Consider the following 18,422-nt stretch of genomic DNA (forward strand, 5'->3'; position numbering starts at 1 on the left):
GCAATGGCTAGCGCGCCAATTCTAAGACCACCTAATTGCGACCTTATATTTCATGTGCATATCGATGCATCGAATTTTGCTATTGGATGCGTATTGGCACAGCCTGGTGAGTTCAAATTGGACTACCCAATCTGCTTCGCTAGTCCCCAATTGAATGATGTAGAGGTGAATTATACTACCACATAGTGAGAAGGGTTGGCCATGGTTTATGCAGTCAAGAAATACTGACATTACCTATTGGCCACAACAAATTTATGTTCTTCGTGGACTATCATGCCTTATTATATTTGGTGAACAAGCCTTGCACCATGGGAAGAATCACATGCTGGTTACTATTACTATTGGAATTTGACTTCACAGTTACGGAGAGAAAGGGGACACAGTGTGTGTTGGTGGGTGTGTGTTGGCCGATCATATGTCAAGAATTCCAAATGGGGAACCGGCAACTAGTGTTGTTGATGATGATGTCCCTGATGCTTGTTTGTTCAAACTGGACATGGTGCTCGAATGGATCAAGGAAATATCAGATTATCTAGCTTATGGTTTTTCGAAGAACGACCCTTGAACAAAGATAACAAGGGGTGGCTTATTAAGCTTGCTGCACCTTATCAATTAATTGCGAGAGATCTATACAAGCTAGGTAAGGACAATGTCCTAAGAAGATGTGTGAGATAAAATGAGTTCGTCTCACGATATTGGATGAAGCACATTTAGGGATAGCCGGAGGATATTTTGCTGGAGAGATTACAGCTCGCAAGGTGCTTCAAGAAGTAGGACTATGGTGGCCTACGTTGTTTGAAGACGGCATAGATTTTGTCAAAAGGTGCGAAGAATGTTAGCGATTTTCTCTCTCCCCGCAACAAAGGGACAGGATGCCACTCACCCTTGTCATTGTTGTGAGATAACCTTTTGAGAAATGGGGGACTGATTTTGTTGGACCTACAAGTCCAGTGCGCATCCATCACAAGCCCGATATGTAATTGTGGCCACAAACTATTTCACAAAATGGGTAGAAGCCAGAGCCTCTAAGCGAGCTAATGCAGGAACAACATCAAAGTTCTTATATGAGCAAATTATTCTGAGATTCAGCTGCCCATTAGAGTTAGTCAGTGATCGCGGTTCACATTTCATTAATGAGGTGATTGATCACTTACTTGCTGGATTCCTAGTAGTCCACCAGAAGTCATCACCTTATTATCCACAAGCTAATGGTCAAGTTGAGAGTACAAATAATATTTTGTGTAATCGATAATGTAGGCTAAGTGATGTATGACAAATGAGATGTCAAAAGTTATGTAATCACATTACGTTCTTGCAATGAGACTCGTTTGGGCACCACGAGGGGGTGTTGAAAATGTGGTGCCTTATTAAGGTACAAATGATCAAAGGTTAATGGAGTTGGTGAATGGAACTGATGTAGTGAAAAGGGTGAAAGGGTAGATACCCAAATGATGTAAATCAAATAGCACATGGGATGATTGAGAGAATCAAGGGTAGTGGAGTTGGTGAATGGAACTGATGTAGTGAAAAGGGTGAAAGGGTAGATACCCAAATGATGTAAATCAAATAGCACATGGGATGATTGAGAGAATCAAGGGTAGTGGAGATATTCTAGGAAAAGGGTAGAGAGATTCATGGTATAAAATTAATGTAACAATCTCATTTTCTCTAATGAAATTCATGGGTTTATGATTAGCATTAATTAGTATCATTAATATTTTAATTAGTATTAATTACATACTCTAATCATGTATTTTCGTATCTTGTATCCACCATGGCCTTTTCTTCTACTCATTCTAATTGTGTAATGCTAATGTTTCAATTATAGCTTCTACACTTATGCCACTGGTACACGGTTGGTAAGACTATGGTGGATGTACTACCAATGAATGACAGGCTGTGTGACAACCACATTTGGATTACTGAAGTATGGCCGCATAGTTATAGTGCTAGCTCATATAGTTAGGTCCACACTATGGTCTAACCATTGTATGCTATAGTAAGTATGAGAGTTCTTTCCCTTATAGTATGTACTCTTATCTCTTAAGTGTATGGTTGTAGTGAAGAGAAGAAGAAAGAAGTGGTCGAGGCTACACAAGAGTCCTCCTCAAAGAGGTTGTGGAGCTTTAGTGCTATTGCTAGTGTACCATCTTCATCCCCCTATTCAATCTATAGGAATCTTTTAACCAAGGTTTAGTGCATAGCATAGGAAGGATGTTAAAAAATATTATAAGATCCTCATAATGAACAAGTAAATTTCTACGAAGAGATATAATGCATTGATCTAAGAGACCAATTCTAGATAAGAAGGTGCATGCATAGCTCTCACATGAACTGGAGCTTTGATACCATAAAGAGAATACATGGGGGGGGAGAGCTTGAGTTCCTTGCAAGCAAACACACACACACAAGAGAGAGCAAGACACATGGGAGGGGGAGAGCTTGAGTTCCTTGCAAGCAAACACACACACACACAAGAGAGAGCAAGACACAAGAGAGAGATGGATGGCTGAATTTTCTTCTATCTTCTTCTCTTCTCTACAACCATATAACTCAAAAGATAAGAGTACATACTATAAGGAAAAGTACTCTCCTACAATAACATACATACAATAACATACAATAGTTAGTCCATAGTGTGAACTTGACTATATGAGTTGGCACTATAACTATGCCATAACTCTAGTACTCCAAAGTGGCTGTCACCCCCACAGCTTGTCATCCACTGACAGCATATCAACCATAATCTCACTAACCATGCCAGTGGCATAAGTGCGAAAGCTATCACCCATAGGTGGGTCATCAATGTCCATAGCACTAGTTGATCTCGATATCTCAACACGTATGTGCATGTGTGTGCATACACGTGTATGTGTATGTATGCATGTGCATGTGCATGCACATGAGCATTCCCACATGAGCACACACACAGACACTCCTCACACATATACATACACATATCCAAATGCATATGTATGTCTATGTACATATGCATATCTACATGCACATACATATAAATATATATATCTATACACATATACATACATATATATTTACATTTATATATACATACAAACACATGAACACATATATAAATACATTTACACATACATACATGCTTATGTATGTCTATGTACATATGCATATATATATATATATAAAACATATAAACATATGCACACATATATAAATACATTTACACACACATACACATACACACACACACACACACACACACACACACATACCCCACACATGCACATACATGTGTGTGTGTGTGTGTGTGTGTGTGTCTACACACACACCCACACCCCCCCACACACACATACATATGTGTGCATGTGTGTGTTTCTACACACACACACACACACAATACATACACACACACACACACATATGTATATGTACGTGTGTGTGTGTGTACACATATATATACACACACATACACACATATATATGTACACACACACACACATCTATGTGTGTGTGTGTGTGCATGTGTACATGCATGCACACTGTTAATATTATGAAGTGACCATTTATGTTGACTGTTATTGCTTCCATGTTAGTGAAAATACTACAATCTTGGAGAGATAAATTGTACCACATGTGGAGTGTAGAGGTCAATCATAACTTGTAAGGTCAAGGCACTACCAACAAGGGTTTCATTTGGATATCCATTTGTAAGGTTAAATGAAGGAAAACTTAAGGCTTTGGTTAGCTATTAGCTATGGGGAAGAGAGAAGAAGGATCATGGATGCAAAATCATGGATCTATGCTAATGCCTAATTAGCTTTCTAGCTCAAAGTCACTCAAATCTTAGTATCTTAATCTCACTCAAGCCTTATATATATATATATATATATATATATATATATATATATATATATATATATATATATATATATATATAGGGGTTTGAAAATGAACACTTGGATGTGTTCCAACTATGTATACATGCATTTCTTGGCTTTCTTTAAGGCTTTTCTTGTACAAAAAGTGTGTCATAAGACTTAGTTATCATTTTAATCCTACCTATAGAGAAAAGAAAGTAAAAAAGAAAAGGAAGCTATAGCCTTTTTTATGCACCATCCATGCATCGTCCAAAATGTTGTATGACATCCATCTTTGAATGTCCTCATTATACATCTTATGGTACCTTGGTGATTGTACATATATGGTAATGATCAATAATGCTTTAAATGACTATAAGTTGTGTGTGTGTGTGTGTGTGTGCGCGTGCGTGCGTGCGCGCGCACACACACACACACATGAAGTTCATGCAGGTGTTGAGGTGTGTGTGTGTCATGTGCACATGAATGCTCAAGTGTGTGGATGTGGATGTGGGTATGGTTTGGGTGTGTCGGTGCACATGCATAGGCACACATACATGCCCATGTGTGTGTGTGTGGAGGGGAGGGGGTTGTGAACCTAAGAAGCTTCACAAACATTTTCATATATTATTTTCTAGCTTACTTGCAACACTGGAAACCAACTAAAAATTTTATCTATGAATATGGATAGAATTAGGACAGGGAGTTTGTATCATCATTTAAAAAATAATGAATATTGATGGGAGAATTAGTCATTATTTTGCCTAATCACAAAGCTACTAAGATTTGCATATAATTTGAATAATTCTCCCAAGGCGAGACCCTCACACCTTCGACCATCTAAGAAAATTATTCATGTTGATGCATACATAAACTTTCTACTTAGGAATGTAGGCATAAAAACTTCCATGTAGTTGCTATGTTGATATTTGGGAAAATTATTCATGTTAATGCATACAAAAACTTTGTACTTGGAAATATAGGCATAAAACTTCCATCTTGCTATCCTGATCTTGTTGATATCATCTTATAAATATTTATCTAACCAAGTTTACTTTTGTCATGTTAGACTCTAAATCAACATGAATCATGGAAATTATTAATGGTGGGTGTCTTCCATCAAATCCTTGGATAATAGTGTGTTAGAGCTATCATCATCAAAGGGGTTTTAAATCCTTCAATAAAATTTTGTTGGAGCTATAATAAAAAGGGTTTTTATCTCACTATAAAGGCGCTATTATGGATTTACTTAACATTGCTTTTAAGAGGATAACTTGTTTTTAAAATTTTTCTATGTAAGGAAAATTTTAAAATATACATATTATCTTACTCACACATTTACTTATTTGTGTTTATATATCATATCCATATTTTTCAATAATATAGATATAATATGTGTTGGCTTACACACACATTTACCTATTTGTGTCTCTATAGAGCAGATCCATATTCTTTTATGGAAATAAGAAAAGTAAGTAAATTGGATCTACACAAAAAAGTAAGTAAATTGGATGGATCTACGCAAAAAAAGTAAGAAAATTGTATCTATGGAGGAAAATTACTTTTACACTTGGACTTGTATTTGAGATCCAAATTTTCCCTTGTTGTTTGTGCCATGTGCCACTATCACTACTTTATGTCTTACGTACATGTGAGATATAGATACAAACCATACAAGAGCATGTGTGGGAATTGGTGTAAGAAGAGATAAAATATTTTCTATTGCCCAAAAAGGTGCCTATGGACTATGTACTATTATAATATTGGTGTCATACTTGTGTGTTGAGAAGGAGTGCATTCTTATCCATTTTATGGCTGATTGGTTTTGAGGTTATTTGTGACTTGTGAAATGTGATTCTGCGAGACAAGAGTAGATACCTCCCTCTCTGGGTATCACTAATTTTCTTAAGTGAGGGTCTCCACTCAAATCCAAGAGTTTATGCTTGCGTGGGAATGGGAGTGGTAAAGATAAACTTAAAACATGTGATTGTGAGTGACTTAGCTAAGTTGCATGCATACTAGCCCTCCAAAGGGAGCAAGGTACCTTTCTTCCCCATGTGTTTTTTATATGAGGGTGGGGACAATGTAGTTTTTCCATGTCTATAACTTTGGATATAAAATATTTTTGGACATGTTAGAGAAGGAACCCACGAGTGTAGGTGTACCATGATTAGGTCTATCACACACCATTAGGCCTCGAAGTGAAGGGGCTTTCATTGAGGTTTGGGTAAAGAAATAAGATCCATTTTTGGCAGTAAACCCTCATGGACCTTGAATACTAAAGAAATAAGATCCATTTTTTGGCAGTACACTCTCATGGACCTTGAATACTAAATGCACATAACATAAAGTTAGGTCTCACATGCCTTCGGACACATACTCACATGCCTTCGGACACATACTCACATGCATCCATATGTTTTGTGCAAATCTTATTGATGATGTTCACCCATAAATGAAATGCACACGTGTGAAACTCTTGACTAATGAATTATACATAAAACCTGCATTTTATTGATCTATTAGTAGTAATGAGTATATTTTCTTCTAGGACTATTTCCAATAATGAAGACATGTGCTAAGTAACTTTGATGACTGGTAAGTTGTTGTTGCATTCGAATTTAATGCAAGGGAATGTAGTCTAAGTAGCTTCTGGCCTAAGTTATGTGCGTGAGTTAATGACACTCTTTGCAAGTATAAATTCTTTTGAAACTAGACAAAATCTTCTTGTAGTGACCGAGAGTTGGTGAAATGAGAACCTATGAATGAGCATATCATGTAGGTAAGGAAAAGATGTGGAAGGGCCTTTGAACAAATATGTTATGAAAAAGGATTTAGGCCATAGCTTATTCAGTATACTCAATGGTCCAAAATAAGAGGTTGTGAAGCTTGATCGGAGCTAGGAAATGGTAAGTTGTGACTTGTGACTTAACAAAAAGAATGACAAAGGAAATTCTTGGGTAACTTTGAATGAAAGAATGAATCAAACAAATGGTTAACTTTACTTTAGTAGGACGCTTATGGGGTCAAAATATAGATTAGATGCACAACCAACCTATGGAATAATAGTTGAGATCAAACACAAAGCTTCATAATCATTGATGTTAAAAGGTCATTGGTGTGACTTTATTGGCCCAAAATTTTTTGTTAACTTATGGAGCTACATTATAAAGTCTTAAATTTGAATCTTAGCTTTAAAAATATTATGGAGCTACATTATAAAGTCTTTTTTTTTTGTTAACTTATGGAGCTACGTTATCAAATCTTAAATTTGAAGCACCCTAGCTCTAAAAATATATTTGGTTTAGTGCCCCTTGCAACAAAAATAATTAAAATCTCTCTCTCTCTCTCTCTCTCTCTCTCTCTCTCTCTCTCTAAGAATAACAAGGTGCATATGGGACCCACAATAGTGGGAGTTGGCAAGAGATGCTTGTGAGGGGGAAGGACGACTAGTATGATTTGGTAGGGGTGAAGGAGCATGTGAAGGATTAGGTGGCAACATGGGAGGATGGGCGTGAGGATGAGTAGGGGGGGATAAGCTGAGGAGGGGCAAGGATTACAAGATATAAATCCTAGGAGAGTCGTCCTCATTTGGCCAACCACTTTTCTAACCATGGGTATGGCCAAATGAGGAGTGTCCTCATTTGGCCATACCCGTCCTCATTTGGCCATGGCAAAGCGACATGCCTATACTAATTTATCATATAGAGAGCTTTTTGGCTTGCTAGAATTGCAAATAGTCAATAGCATGAATGTAAGCTACTTAGGTTAACTTTAGTATATTCTCAAAGTTTTCTAATACTCTTATTAAATAAAAAAGTTATTTAATAATTACTACTTTAAATTGAATTTACTCAAAAAAGATTTGTTTTCCCTTTTAACTAAGATCATTGTATTGCTTTTTCTATGAAATTACTAAATTTCTCTCACGTGTGTGTGTGTGTGCGTGCGAAATTACTAAATTTCTCTCACGTGTGTGTGTGTGTGTGTGCACGCGCGCGCGCACACACACACACACATGCACACATGCATGCATGCGAGTGCATGTACACACACACACACACACACACACACACACACACACACACACACACACACACACACACTGACTTCCTTGTAGGCTTCTCTCGAATTGAACGAATTCTCCACTAACTTTCCATTGATATTGAGAAACTCTAAATAAACATTTATGCACCCTACACCTTTCATTGTAGTCTTTGTAGGTTAATGTAGCATCATTAGTGCCTTGGGTGCCTTCATTTTGACTTGACATTCAAAAGTTGTACATGAATCATTTAAAACTGATACAATGCTTGAACACCTTTGGAGCCAATAATCTTTTTCCATGTGAATGAATGGATCTCCGCAAACAATTGTGAATCCGCCTTGTAGATGATTTCTATAACATGATATCAAGTGCTATACCTTTTTACTTCATAAGCAAACATAGGCATGTGGCTACATGCATGCACACACCAACATCATTAATGCTTGTAGCATATAATTAAGCATTCAATTATCATCACTTTTCTTTTTTATGATATATGCTTGTAGCATATAATTAAACATTCAATCAATTATCATCACTTTTCTTTTTTATGATATGTGCTTCTTAGGATACTCCCAAAACATGGGATCAAGTGCCATAGCTTCTACATTACAAGCAAACATAGGCATATGATGGCTACATGCAAACATCCCTAATGCCCATGGCATATGTTTATGATTGTAAACTCTCTCTAACTTGTGAGATAGAGTAGTGGTTATGCATTGGCCTTTGGAATGAAATGAGAAATCTCGAATTCGAGTCCCATTCAGAAAAATTGGGTGCCATCATATAAAACATATCAGTCAGGTATCTCATCTCATCTCATTTATGAGATATAGCTTTTGTTAACACTATGCTTTACTAGTAAGCAAGGTATTGTGAACTTTTTCAAGTTGTCTTCTTACAATTGCTAAGTTTAAAACTACAAAAAGGCAATAGTAGACACCTAATGTTAAGGTTTGGTAACCAAAAATTAAATAAACTCATTTGATTAGCCTTTTTCTTCTACCTTTGTGGGGGTGGGGGTGGAGCTTTTGTGTGGTGCATTTTTGCTTTCAAGGTAGGGGTGGGGGATAACGTGGGCCAATAATAATGTACGCTTGCGCTTTTTCATTTCTGACGAAAGGCTACAAGCGCAAAGGGCAAAAAGAAGAACTTCATTTAATCCTCAATTGAAATTTGTAATTAGAGCTTCCCTTGAAATGAATAACGACCATCAGGCCACATAAAGCGGAACTTCAACTGAAATATCTCCGTGTTAAAAATTGGATGACGTTATGTATGTGGGAAAACAACCTCCACAAATCAACTATCATCCATGAGTATATGAGGCATTTACGTTTCCCTTTTTCTTTTGGGAACAATAATTATATATATATATATATATATATATACACACAATTAATTGTGATCTCATCCATGAGTATATGAGGCATTTACGTTTCCCTTTTTCTTTTGGGAACAATAATTATATATATATATATATATATATACACACACACACACAATTATTGAGATCACAATAATTATATACACAATTATTGAGATCACACACACTATACCCACATACCATGCCTACCCAATGTTTTTCCAACGACTCAATATTAAGATAATGCTAAAAACTAATCAAGGATTTAGCACTGAACATGCAAAACATGTCAAGACTTACACCAAAAATGCAAAAATGAGAGATTATACCTGCAATTTGTTATCTTTATCCCTGGCAATGCCAAATTTCAATTGAGCTTTTTAAGTTTCAACCTGTAGAACAAGTTTTTGGAGCACTGCTCCTACCAAGTTATTCATTCAAAAAGAAATGTTAAAGATGCAATGCTAATTATACTGGTGTGCCACTACTTCAATTTATGGCCTAGTTTAACATTAACATAAGGTGAAGCTAGGTAAATTTATAGATTGATTGATCTTAAGGTTGCTCAACATTTGCAATGTTGTGCATCTCCATGACCATGTAAGCATCCTAAGTTTCTCTAGAGTCAGCCATGCCCCATTTTATAGTCAGAGTTGAGAAGAATGGTAGCAGAACGAGTGTTCAGATGGAAAAATCTTGATGTATGGGAACAACGTATTTGAAGTGATTAGGTTGTGGTGCACCAGCAAAAGGAAAATTTCCATCAATAATAAACCAAAGATTTCAAATTTATAAGTTTCCCTCTTGATCATCGTAGTGGTAAGCCATGCATCATTTAAAGACTTATATTTTACAAGCCCAAACCCTCACACGTCATGCTAGATGGACAAGGTTCTCTCAATGTGGAGGGTGATAGAGGGTGATAGCCTGCACATCAAAAAAAAAAAAAAAAAGAGCAACAATAAAGCCATGGCCATTTCTCTATCACATGACTCCGCCCCCCCCCCCCCCCCCCCCAAAAAAAAAAAACCAAAAAACGCATTTTAGGATCGCGAACACGTCCCATTCCTGTGGGTAAACGTAATGTAATGTACAATAAAGGTCCTTTTATTGCCCCCATGCCCATTCCTCTTATCACATGTGCACGTCGTAAAGTAGAGGAAAATATGGTAGAGGTTAAATCGTTCATTTTATTGCTTTATATATATATAAATATTAGCGCCACCCTTTTTCTTTTAAAAAAAATATATGTATATTTATATTAGTATGCTATCCATACACATGTAACATGTTATACATCCTAAAGGAACAGTTAATTTTTTTTTTCTTAAAGACCCCATACTCTTATCACGTTCCTCCACGACCAAATATATTTTGGACGAAGAGGTGTGCAGGGATCAAATATATATTCTTTCCCCCCCATAAATAATATAATTCATATCGATGCTTTTAGTGTAATTGCTAAAGTGCATTTGAAATATTTACTTCTTTAAAATAATGAAACTCAAGCCGGTAGCACGCCAAGCACGCCAACCCTCAAGTTAGCGGCTTTCTGCTTTCTTGAGAATTTTAATAGAAATAATTATGCCCTTTCGAAAAACTGGCTGTTTATATTAAGGGAATAATTATGCCCTTTCGAGTGAAAGAAAAAAAAAAGCGTTAAAAATCCAACCCTTCAAATGTCTCGCCGGTGGTTTAAATGTGACGTGTCCCCGCGCGCGCACGTGCGTGTGTGCTCACTCCCCGCTGTAGCTTCAAGTTCGACTCATCGAGCATTCTGTGCATTTGTAAAGACGTCAGCACGGAGCGGTACGTGGCAGCACACAAGTGTCCACGTCATTGTTGGTGCACGGTAGCTGTCCTACGTGTAGCTACAAGGCTCTTGTCTTGCGAAGTTACGAGAAACCACAAATTGACTGCGTCGGACGTCCTTTCACTTCCAACAAAGAAGCGGGCCCCCACCAATCTTTGCTCTAACGAGTCGGTTGGTTGGGAGAAAAAAAAAACAAAAAAAATTCTTTTAATGGGTTCCATTTTTATTAAAATAATAATAAAATCTTTCTCCAAATTTTATACGCTTCTCAAAAAATTTTTTAAAAAAATATACGCTTGCTGTTAATTTAATTGTCCACTCCCCATGACGATAAATGTTTTATCCCAAGCTTTTGGCAACTAAAAGGTTAAATTTCTAGCTATATTTTATAGTGGAGGCGGCTTCAATAAAACTTCTCCATTTTCCAAGCTTTTTAAAAAGTAGGCTTAATTAATTCTTAAAAATCAGTCTTATTTTAACTTCTCAATTTCATTGCATTTAAAAAAAGACGCCTTTTTTGCTAATCTCCTCTCATATATTGCCTCTCTACACGCTGCCTGCAAGCCAAGCTTCCTACAGGCAGCTTTACTTGCAAGGTGAGCCTCTTTTTTTCTTCCTTATTTAGCTTTTTTTTTTTGGCTTCACAATTTAAACATTGCATTCCCATGGCAAGGATTATTGCATTATGATTATTATTGGTATTAATATTTGTTCTTTAAAAGCGGGAAAAATTGTGTGGGCATAGGCAACACATTGAAGCATTCTGATGAGAGGAGGAAAGCTTGCAGTCATGAATAGTGGACTCACATGGGAGCAGGCAGTCATGAATAGTCTCACACTGCACAAAAAGCCAGAAGAGGGGCTTTGAAGAAAGGGAGCATTATGAGGAGAAACTCGTACTGGCTTGCCAGCACTAGTCCAGTTTGGAAGTGATGTAATCTGTGGTCTTCTCACTGTGGAGAGAGCCTTATAATCAAAGGTACCACCATATATATTCATACTCTCTCTCTCTCTCTCTCTCACACACACACACACACACACATACACACACAGCTTTAGCTTCTCTCAATCAAAAGTTCGTAAACATCAGAGACTCGTGCTGGGGATCCAAATTTGACGTGGATCAGCTTCTTCCAGTACACTATTTCTTGGTATTAAGCTTGCGTTAACTGTTTATAAATGCATGCTTGCAGAAATTAATCATCAACACGTAGAGCTTGTACTGTATCAAATCGATTTTGGGTGTTAAGTTACAATACTATGCGTTACTGCAAGCTTGCATTAATCAATGCTAGTGGTGTAGAGCCTTACTTAAATCAACACAAACGCACCACTGCACAGCAAGAGATCAAAGCAAGAAGGATAGCAAAGCATTAATAGCTCTTTAATTTTGGCTAATTTGTGCACAGTTCTAGGGATCTTCAATAATGAAGAAGCGCCAGCGTTGGAGCCACCTACTTTTTGTCATCTTGCTTGCAGCGTTTGGCCTCCGAGCTTTTGTGGCTCCGCAAGCGCGCTTCACAGCAGGTACGCATTAATCCACATTATTATCATTGCTAATAATTTCAGCCAATCACATTACGACTGCTGTTAATTTTTAGAATCGATTTTCTTGCATGGGAATATGATTTTTTTCGTTTGCTCTGATCGTAAAATAGGGCTCATAATAATTTCATGGAAAATAAGCCCTACCCACATTTCGGTTTCTTCTTTTATTTTGAGAAAAATGTCCATATTATATTAATGTGTGCCGTGCTAAAATGATTAATTTAGTTAGTTGGAGTCCTTTAGCGTTTAGTAAATTACCATAATTAATGAATAATTTTTCGTTTGGATTTGACGGGCGGGCCAAATGGGCGGTCCAGATCTTTGAATTTTCAGCCCCATTTACAGCTCATGGGAGAATATTTCACGTTAACATCCGAGCTAGAGTAGTCTACCAAAAGCCATTTTTACTTCTCATCAAAGATTTTTTAATTTTTCTTTCAAAATTTTTATTATCTCCCTCGCTTTTTGTGTCTACGTTTATATATATATATATATATATATATTTCTAACCAGAAACTCACTCCAACACCCCTTTCCCTCCATACTTGGATTGGATTATGTCTAGCATTTTCCATTGAATCTCTCATGCACTCCATTCCACAAGCTCCCATGTGTTACACTACGACATCTCAAATTCCAATGAACCCAAATTACCATATATCTCTTTTTTTTACTTTTCATTGATTTTCAATAACAAAGCTTACAAAAGCTCATAGAGGCACCATGTCCAACAGAAGATTAGGTAGGCTTATATGCACTCAAAGGTAAATTTGATACCACCATGAGAAGCATGGCTATTCAATTACTTCAATATCATCACAACGCATGTGGCTTCTCTAATCTTGATCACTAATGTCAAGCAGAGGTCACATTGGTTAGTAGAAGAAGGATTTGAGCTTGGAGTCTAAGGAGCTTTTTGAAGTTTTGTAGTGTTGTGTCCACTTGGAATGAATTTGACTCTTTACAAGGGGATGTGGTGGGTACTAGGGTTATTTTGAAGATCATGATAACATGTTGCTTCAAAATTACATCCCTTTCAACTCGACTAGTGCTTATGAAATGGTATGCCAATAAATTGACATATTGAAACGTGTGAATTTGGTTTTGTCATTGAACTAGTTGGGGACAGTGTTTTTTTCAAACATTGATTGTTATGGAAGGCAACATCACAACTTATTCCAAGCTTTCTTCTCCTCTCTTTCCACTTGTTAAAAAAACTTGACTAGACTTTTCGTTTGACTAGACTTTTCGTGTGCCTGGAATAGAGGAATAGATAGGCCCGCACATTTTTTTTTCAACAAAATTGCACTGGGTTTGCTTTAGGTGAGTCTTTATAAAAGTATTTGATTTTTTTTCGCTAGTTATTTTCCTAAGAATATTTCATTTTATAGTGGTCATGTAAAATGTAATGTGCCAAAAACAAAAATTGGCATTGTTACATTTTCCCTTGCAAAACTTTGCAACAAGTAGTAAGCTTAGAGTGTGAAAAACAATGTTTATTTTTGCAAACAAGCTACCTTGTTTGGAAGGTTTTTTTTTTAATTTAAAAAAACCATTAGTAAGTATATATTCAAATATGTTATGTAAACTTTTGAATGTTGGAAGGTCTCTTTTAAAGTTTCCCTTCTCTAAGAGGGGCAATTCTAATTTCTTTCCCCTTCCAAATATAATGCGCTATCATAAAGGTTGCCTTCCTAAGTTAAAATTCAAACAAAAATTAAATCCGCAAATAATTATTAATTAATTAATTAAATTTTAAAAATTATTATTATTTAGGTTGTACGAAAACATCTATTCAAAAAATATCAAATTTTGCTTTTAAGTGAAAAGTGAATAACAATTTTTTTAAAATTTTTCAATAAAAAGTATTCATGTGCAAGGTTTACCTTTCAATGTGAAGGACAATATTCCAATGCTCCTCTTACTTTTGTAGTAGGTAAAATTCTATTTAAAAGGGCTCTCCAAACTTAAAAAATGAACAAGTCAAGGTCTTCCAAGGGGCATGCTACCTATTTTGACATTAATTATTCTTCAAATTTGAATTGCAAATGGAGACCTTAATTTTAGAGAAAGTGAACCATAGTGGACACGGTCTACTGGGTCGATATATATATATTTTGCCCTTCTTTTAATTTGTTCCAAATTCACTTAGTCTAAGCTGCAAATAGCTTGTTTTGCCTCTGATTGAAAAAAAAACCATAGTGTAGTGCTGGTTTTGCATTGCAGCGCAGCTTTCATTTACTGCATTTTGCCTTCTATTTGATTAAATTTAAGAGGGCGCCACAGTTAGATGTCCAAGAATCAGCGTTGTAACCACCATGCTTTGTTGATCGTTTCATTGCTGGCCATTCTGGGCCTCCCAGCTCTTCTTGCACCACAGCTCTGCATTAATGGTATCTCATTTAAACCATTCGATTATAGCAGTACCATATTATTAATCGCTGGATTAAATCAACATGATTTCATTATGTACAATAAGGATTTAGATTGGATTTGATCAGAAAGATCATCAGTTTCTTAGGTGCCATGGATCTGGATTAGTGTTAAGATAATCATTATCATCTTCACCTACCATTAAGAGTGTTTTATTTTTTGATTGGAAGTGTTTTCGACTTAAAAAGTGACATATTTAGACAATGAGGTAATAGCCCAAGTGGTGAATAGGACCAAGAAGTCCTGGGTTAAAAAACCAGGTGACATATTTAAGGATTATCTTATAGATTATGAGTCAATTTATCTTAATTGAAATACTCTGTGAGAGCAGAGTTAACTCCGAATGTACTTTGGTTGGCTCCAAAGTTCAAATTGATTGTATATGCACTGCACTGCCTTGCTTGGTTACTTGATGCACCTAGCCACCATGATCATGTGCTCTTAGGTTTCACCAAAAAATTATTGCTTTCAGTTTTCTAATTGCAAATTATTTTTCCTCTTTACGTGTGGCAGGTCATGAGAGTCATATGATGCTGGATGAGGATCCCATGGGGAGGTTGAAGGTGTACATATATGACATGCCAAGCAAGTTCAACAAGAGGATGGTGCAGAAGGATATCCGGTGCCTGTCGCACATGTTCGCAGCCGAGATACATATGCATCTTTTCCTCCTGTCGAGCTCCGTGCGCACTCTCAATCCTGAGGAGGCGGATTGGTTCTACACCCCAGTCTACACCAACTGTGATCTCACCAAAACTGGCCTCCCCTTTATCAACAACATGCCCCGCATGATGAGGAGTGCCATCCAATACATCTCAACCCGTTGGCCGTACTGGAACCGGACCGATGGTGGCGACCACTTCTTTGTTGTTCCCCATGACTTTGGAGCATGCTTCCATTACCAGGTATGATGCCCTCCCATAAATTTCACAATGTTGCTCTCATGTAGCTACTGGATTTGTCTCATCATCAGATATATACCTCATTATCATGCATATACATACCTCATTGTCATCATCACATGCATACCACAAAGCTCCACTCATCAGCACATACACATCTTATCATAAAATCATAGGGTTAGGTGATTTTCCGTTTGCCATTGGATTCCAACCATGGTGATGGCTTGCTCCACAGGAGAAAAAAGCTATTGCACGAGGCATCCTCCCCCTTCTCCAGCATGCAACCCTCGTACAAACATTTGGGCAGATCAATCACTCTTGTCTGAAGAATGGATCCATCATCATTCCTCCCTATGTTTCTCCCAAGAAAATATTGAATCATACAGTCCCTGCTGGCACTCCACGCTCGACATTTGCTTACTTCCGCGGTGTTTTCTATGACATAGCCAATGACCCCAAAGGGGGCTACTATGCCAGGTAAAAGACCACACATCATGGCATTCATTTGATTATGATAGATGGGATCCATCATCAATATAGCTGAAAGGGGTATGTTATCAGATTTGCACTAAGTAGTTCTACTCACATTTGTTCCTGTTGTGTCCATGTCTATGCAGGGGGGTGAGGGCAGCCATATGGGAGAACTTCAAGGGCAATCCACTTTTTGACATCTCATCAGATCACCCACTCACATACTATGAGGACATGCAAAGATCCATATTCTGCCTATGTCCATTGGGGTGGGCCCCATGGAGCCCGCGGATAGTCGAGGCAGTGGCATTCGGGTGCATACCTGTAATAATTGCAGATGACATAGTGCTTCCGTTTGGGGATGTGATACCATGGCGGGACATAGCCGTGCTTGTAGCAGAAAAAGATGTGGCCATGTTGGACATCATCCTCACATCCATACCCATGGAGACTGTCACCATGAAGCAGAAGCTCTTGGGGGACCCTAGGCTGAAACAGGCCCTGCTCTTCCCAAGGCTGGCCAACCCTGGTGATGGGTTCCATCAGGTTATGAATGCTCTTGCCCGGAAGCTCCCCCGTGACAGTAGCATATACATCCAGAAGAGCCACTCAACTCTCAACTGGACAGCAGGACCATTGAGTGATTTCAGACCATGGCAGCTTTGATCCTACCTGGGCCACGGCGACGGCTGAGGGTCGTGACTCGTTACACACTCGTATGCAATGGGCGAGCATGCAATCATGGGCGGTGTGGATGCCTTCCCTTGTTCCACGACCGGTAGTGTGTAAAGACCCAAGAATGCAATGATGGGCGGTGGGGGTATTTGTCCTCCCTTGTTCCATGCCAGGTGTGAGCTCTCTTTCACACCCTTGTATACCAAAAAATTGGCCCTTTTGTATAAATATGCCCATTTTTCCCACAACCCAAAAATCACCCAGCCATTTTTTAAAAAACCCTTTTTTTCCTATCGTATCGTTTAATAATAAAAGGCCCATTTATGCCCTTTTTCCAACAACCCTTAAAAGACCCATCCATTCTTTACCCTTCCATTCCAATTGTATGGTTCAATTAGGGGCATTTTACATGCCCATGCACATCCATGTATCTTGAGTGGTTTGCTACCCTATCTTGGGGTCTAAGGTTTTAAACTAGTCTTTGCTCACCATCACAATTTTACTCTTATGAGGTTTCGCTCTATCTTTGGCATAATAAAATGTGTTTTGAAGCTCTTATTATTGTACCCTCTAGTACATCACGTGTGCTTCACCTCTCCATGACCCTCTTTTCCATCTACCCTTGGAGTTCAACTCCTTGGTTTTATTGCTTGTTCACCACACTCCCAAGCCCTTTTTCCGTACTTCCCAACTTGCTTTGTAGTTTTGTTACGCAAAGTTAAATGTTGCTCAAGTTCATAATATATAATCCTTATTATTTTTTCTATTGAGACTCATGTTTCACAGATGGATGGCCTTGCCCTCTGTATATACTGATTATACGTAAGCAATATTAATTTAATGCATGCAATGGAAAAAGTTCTGGGCCTATATGTTCTTAATGTGTAGATCTTCCGCTGTCATTGTACCAAAAGTGGAGAAAGTAATATTTTTAAAGCCAATGAAGTGAAAATTTGAAAGTAGAAAGAGCCTACTCATTATTGTAATCTCTAGTTTCCTAAGAAGATTCATGACTAGAAAAACTCTCTATTTGTCAATATAATGACATTTCAAACAAAAGACCTTTGATACTTACCACACAAAATGCTCAATAAGATTGCTATGAATATCAGTACACGATGGTTTCAAGAAGGATCAGCCATGAGAAATATCAAGGGTGCATTTTTTCCTTAGGACAAAAGTTTTGATAAGCCTTGTATTAAAGGTATTTCCCTAGTAGGAATTTCTTTGGAGGAATAAATACTTAACGAGAAATGATTTTTTACAAAAGTCTCTAAAAGTTTTAAAAAACTATATTTTTCTTTATAAGACTAGTGTTAAGAGTGTGCTT

General features: G+C 37.4%; 1 protein-coding gene across 4 annotated transcripts; it reads left to right on the forward strand.

Moving 5' to 3' along the window:
* The first annotated feature begins 11,617 nt into the window (after positions 1-11,617).
* Positions 11,618-17,566, forward strand: LOC147615166 (putative beta-1,4-xylosyltransferase IRX10L). 4 transcript variants are annotated; one of them, XM_086779182.1, is made up of 6 exons: positions 11,618-11,659; positions 11,809-12,042; positions 12,473-12,590; positions 15,558-15,949; positions 16,182-16,423; positions 16,564-17,566. In XM_086779182.1, the coding sequence occupies exons 3-6, from the start codon at positions 12,491-12,493 to the stop codon at positions 17,081-17,083; spliced, it is 1,254 nt and encodes a 417-aa protein (XP_086635308.1). In that variant the 5' UTR covers positions 11,618-11,659; positions 11,809-12,042; positions 12,473-12,490; the 3' UTR covers positions 17,084-17,566. The 4 variants fall into 4 exon arrangements, with proteins under 4 accessions (XP_086635308.1, XP_086635307.1, XP_086635309.1 ...); XM_086779181.1 differs by having other exon boundaries at positions 11,627-11,659; positions 11,786-12,042; XM_086779183.1 differs by lacking the exons at positions 11,618-11,659; positions 11,809-12,042 and adding an exon at positions 12,084-12,214.
* Positions 17,567-18,422: the final 856 nt, after the last annotated feature.

This window comes from Cibotium barometz, chromosome 40 (assembly GCF_041138505.1).
Source record: "Cibotium barometz isolate CiBa-2024 chromosome 40, ASM4113850v1, whole genome shotgun sequence".
Classification (NCBI taxonomy): domain Eukaryota; kingdom Viridiplantae; phylum Streptophyta; class Polypodiopsida; order Cyatheales; family Cibotiaceae; genus Cibotium; species Cibotium barometz.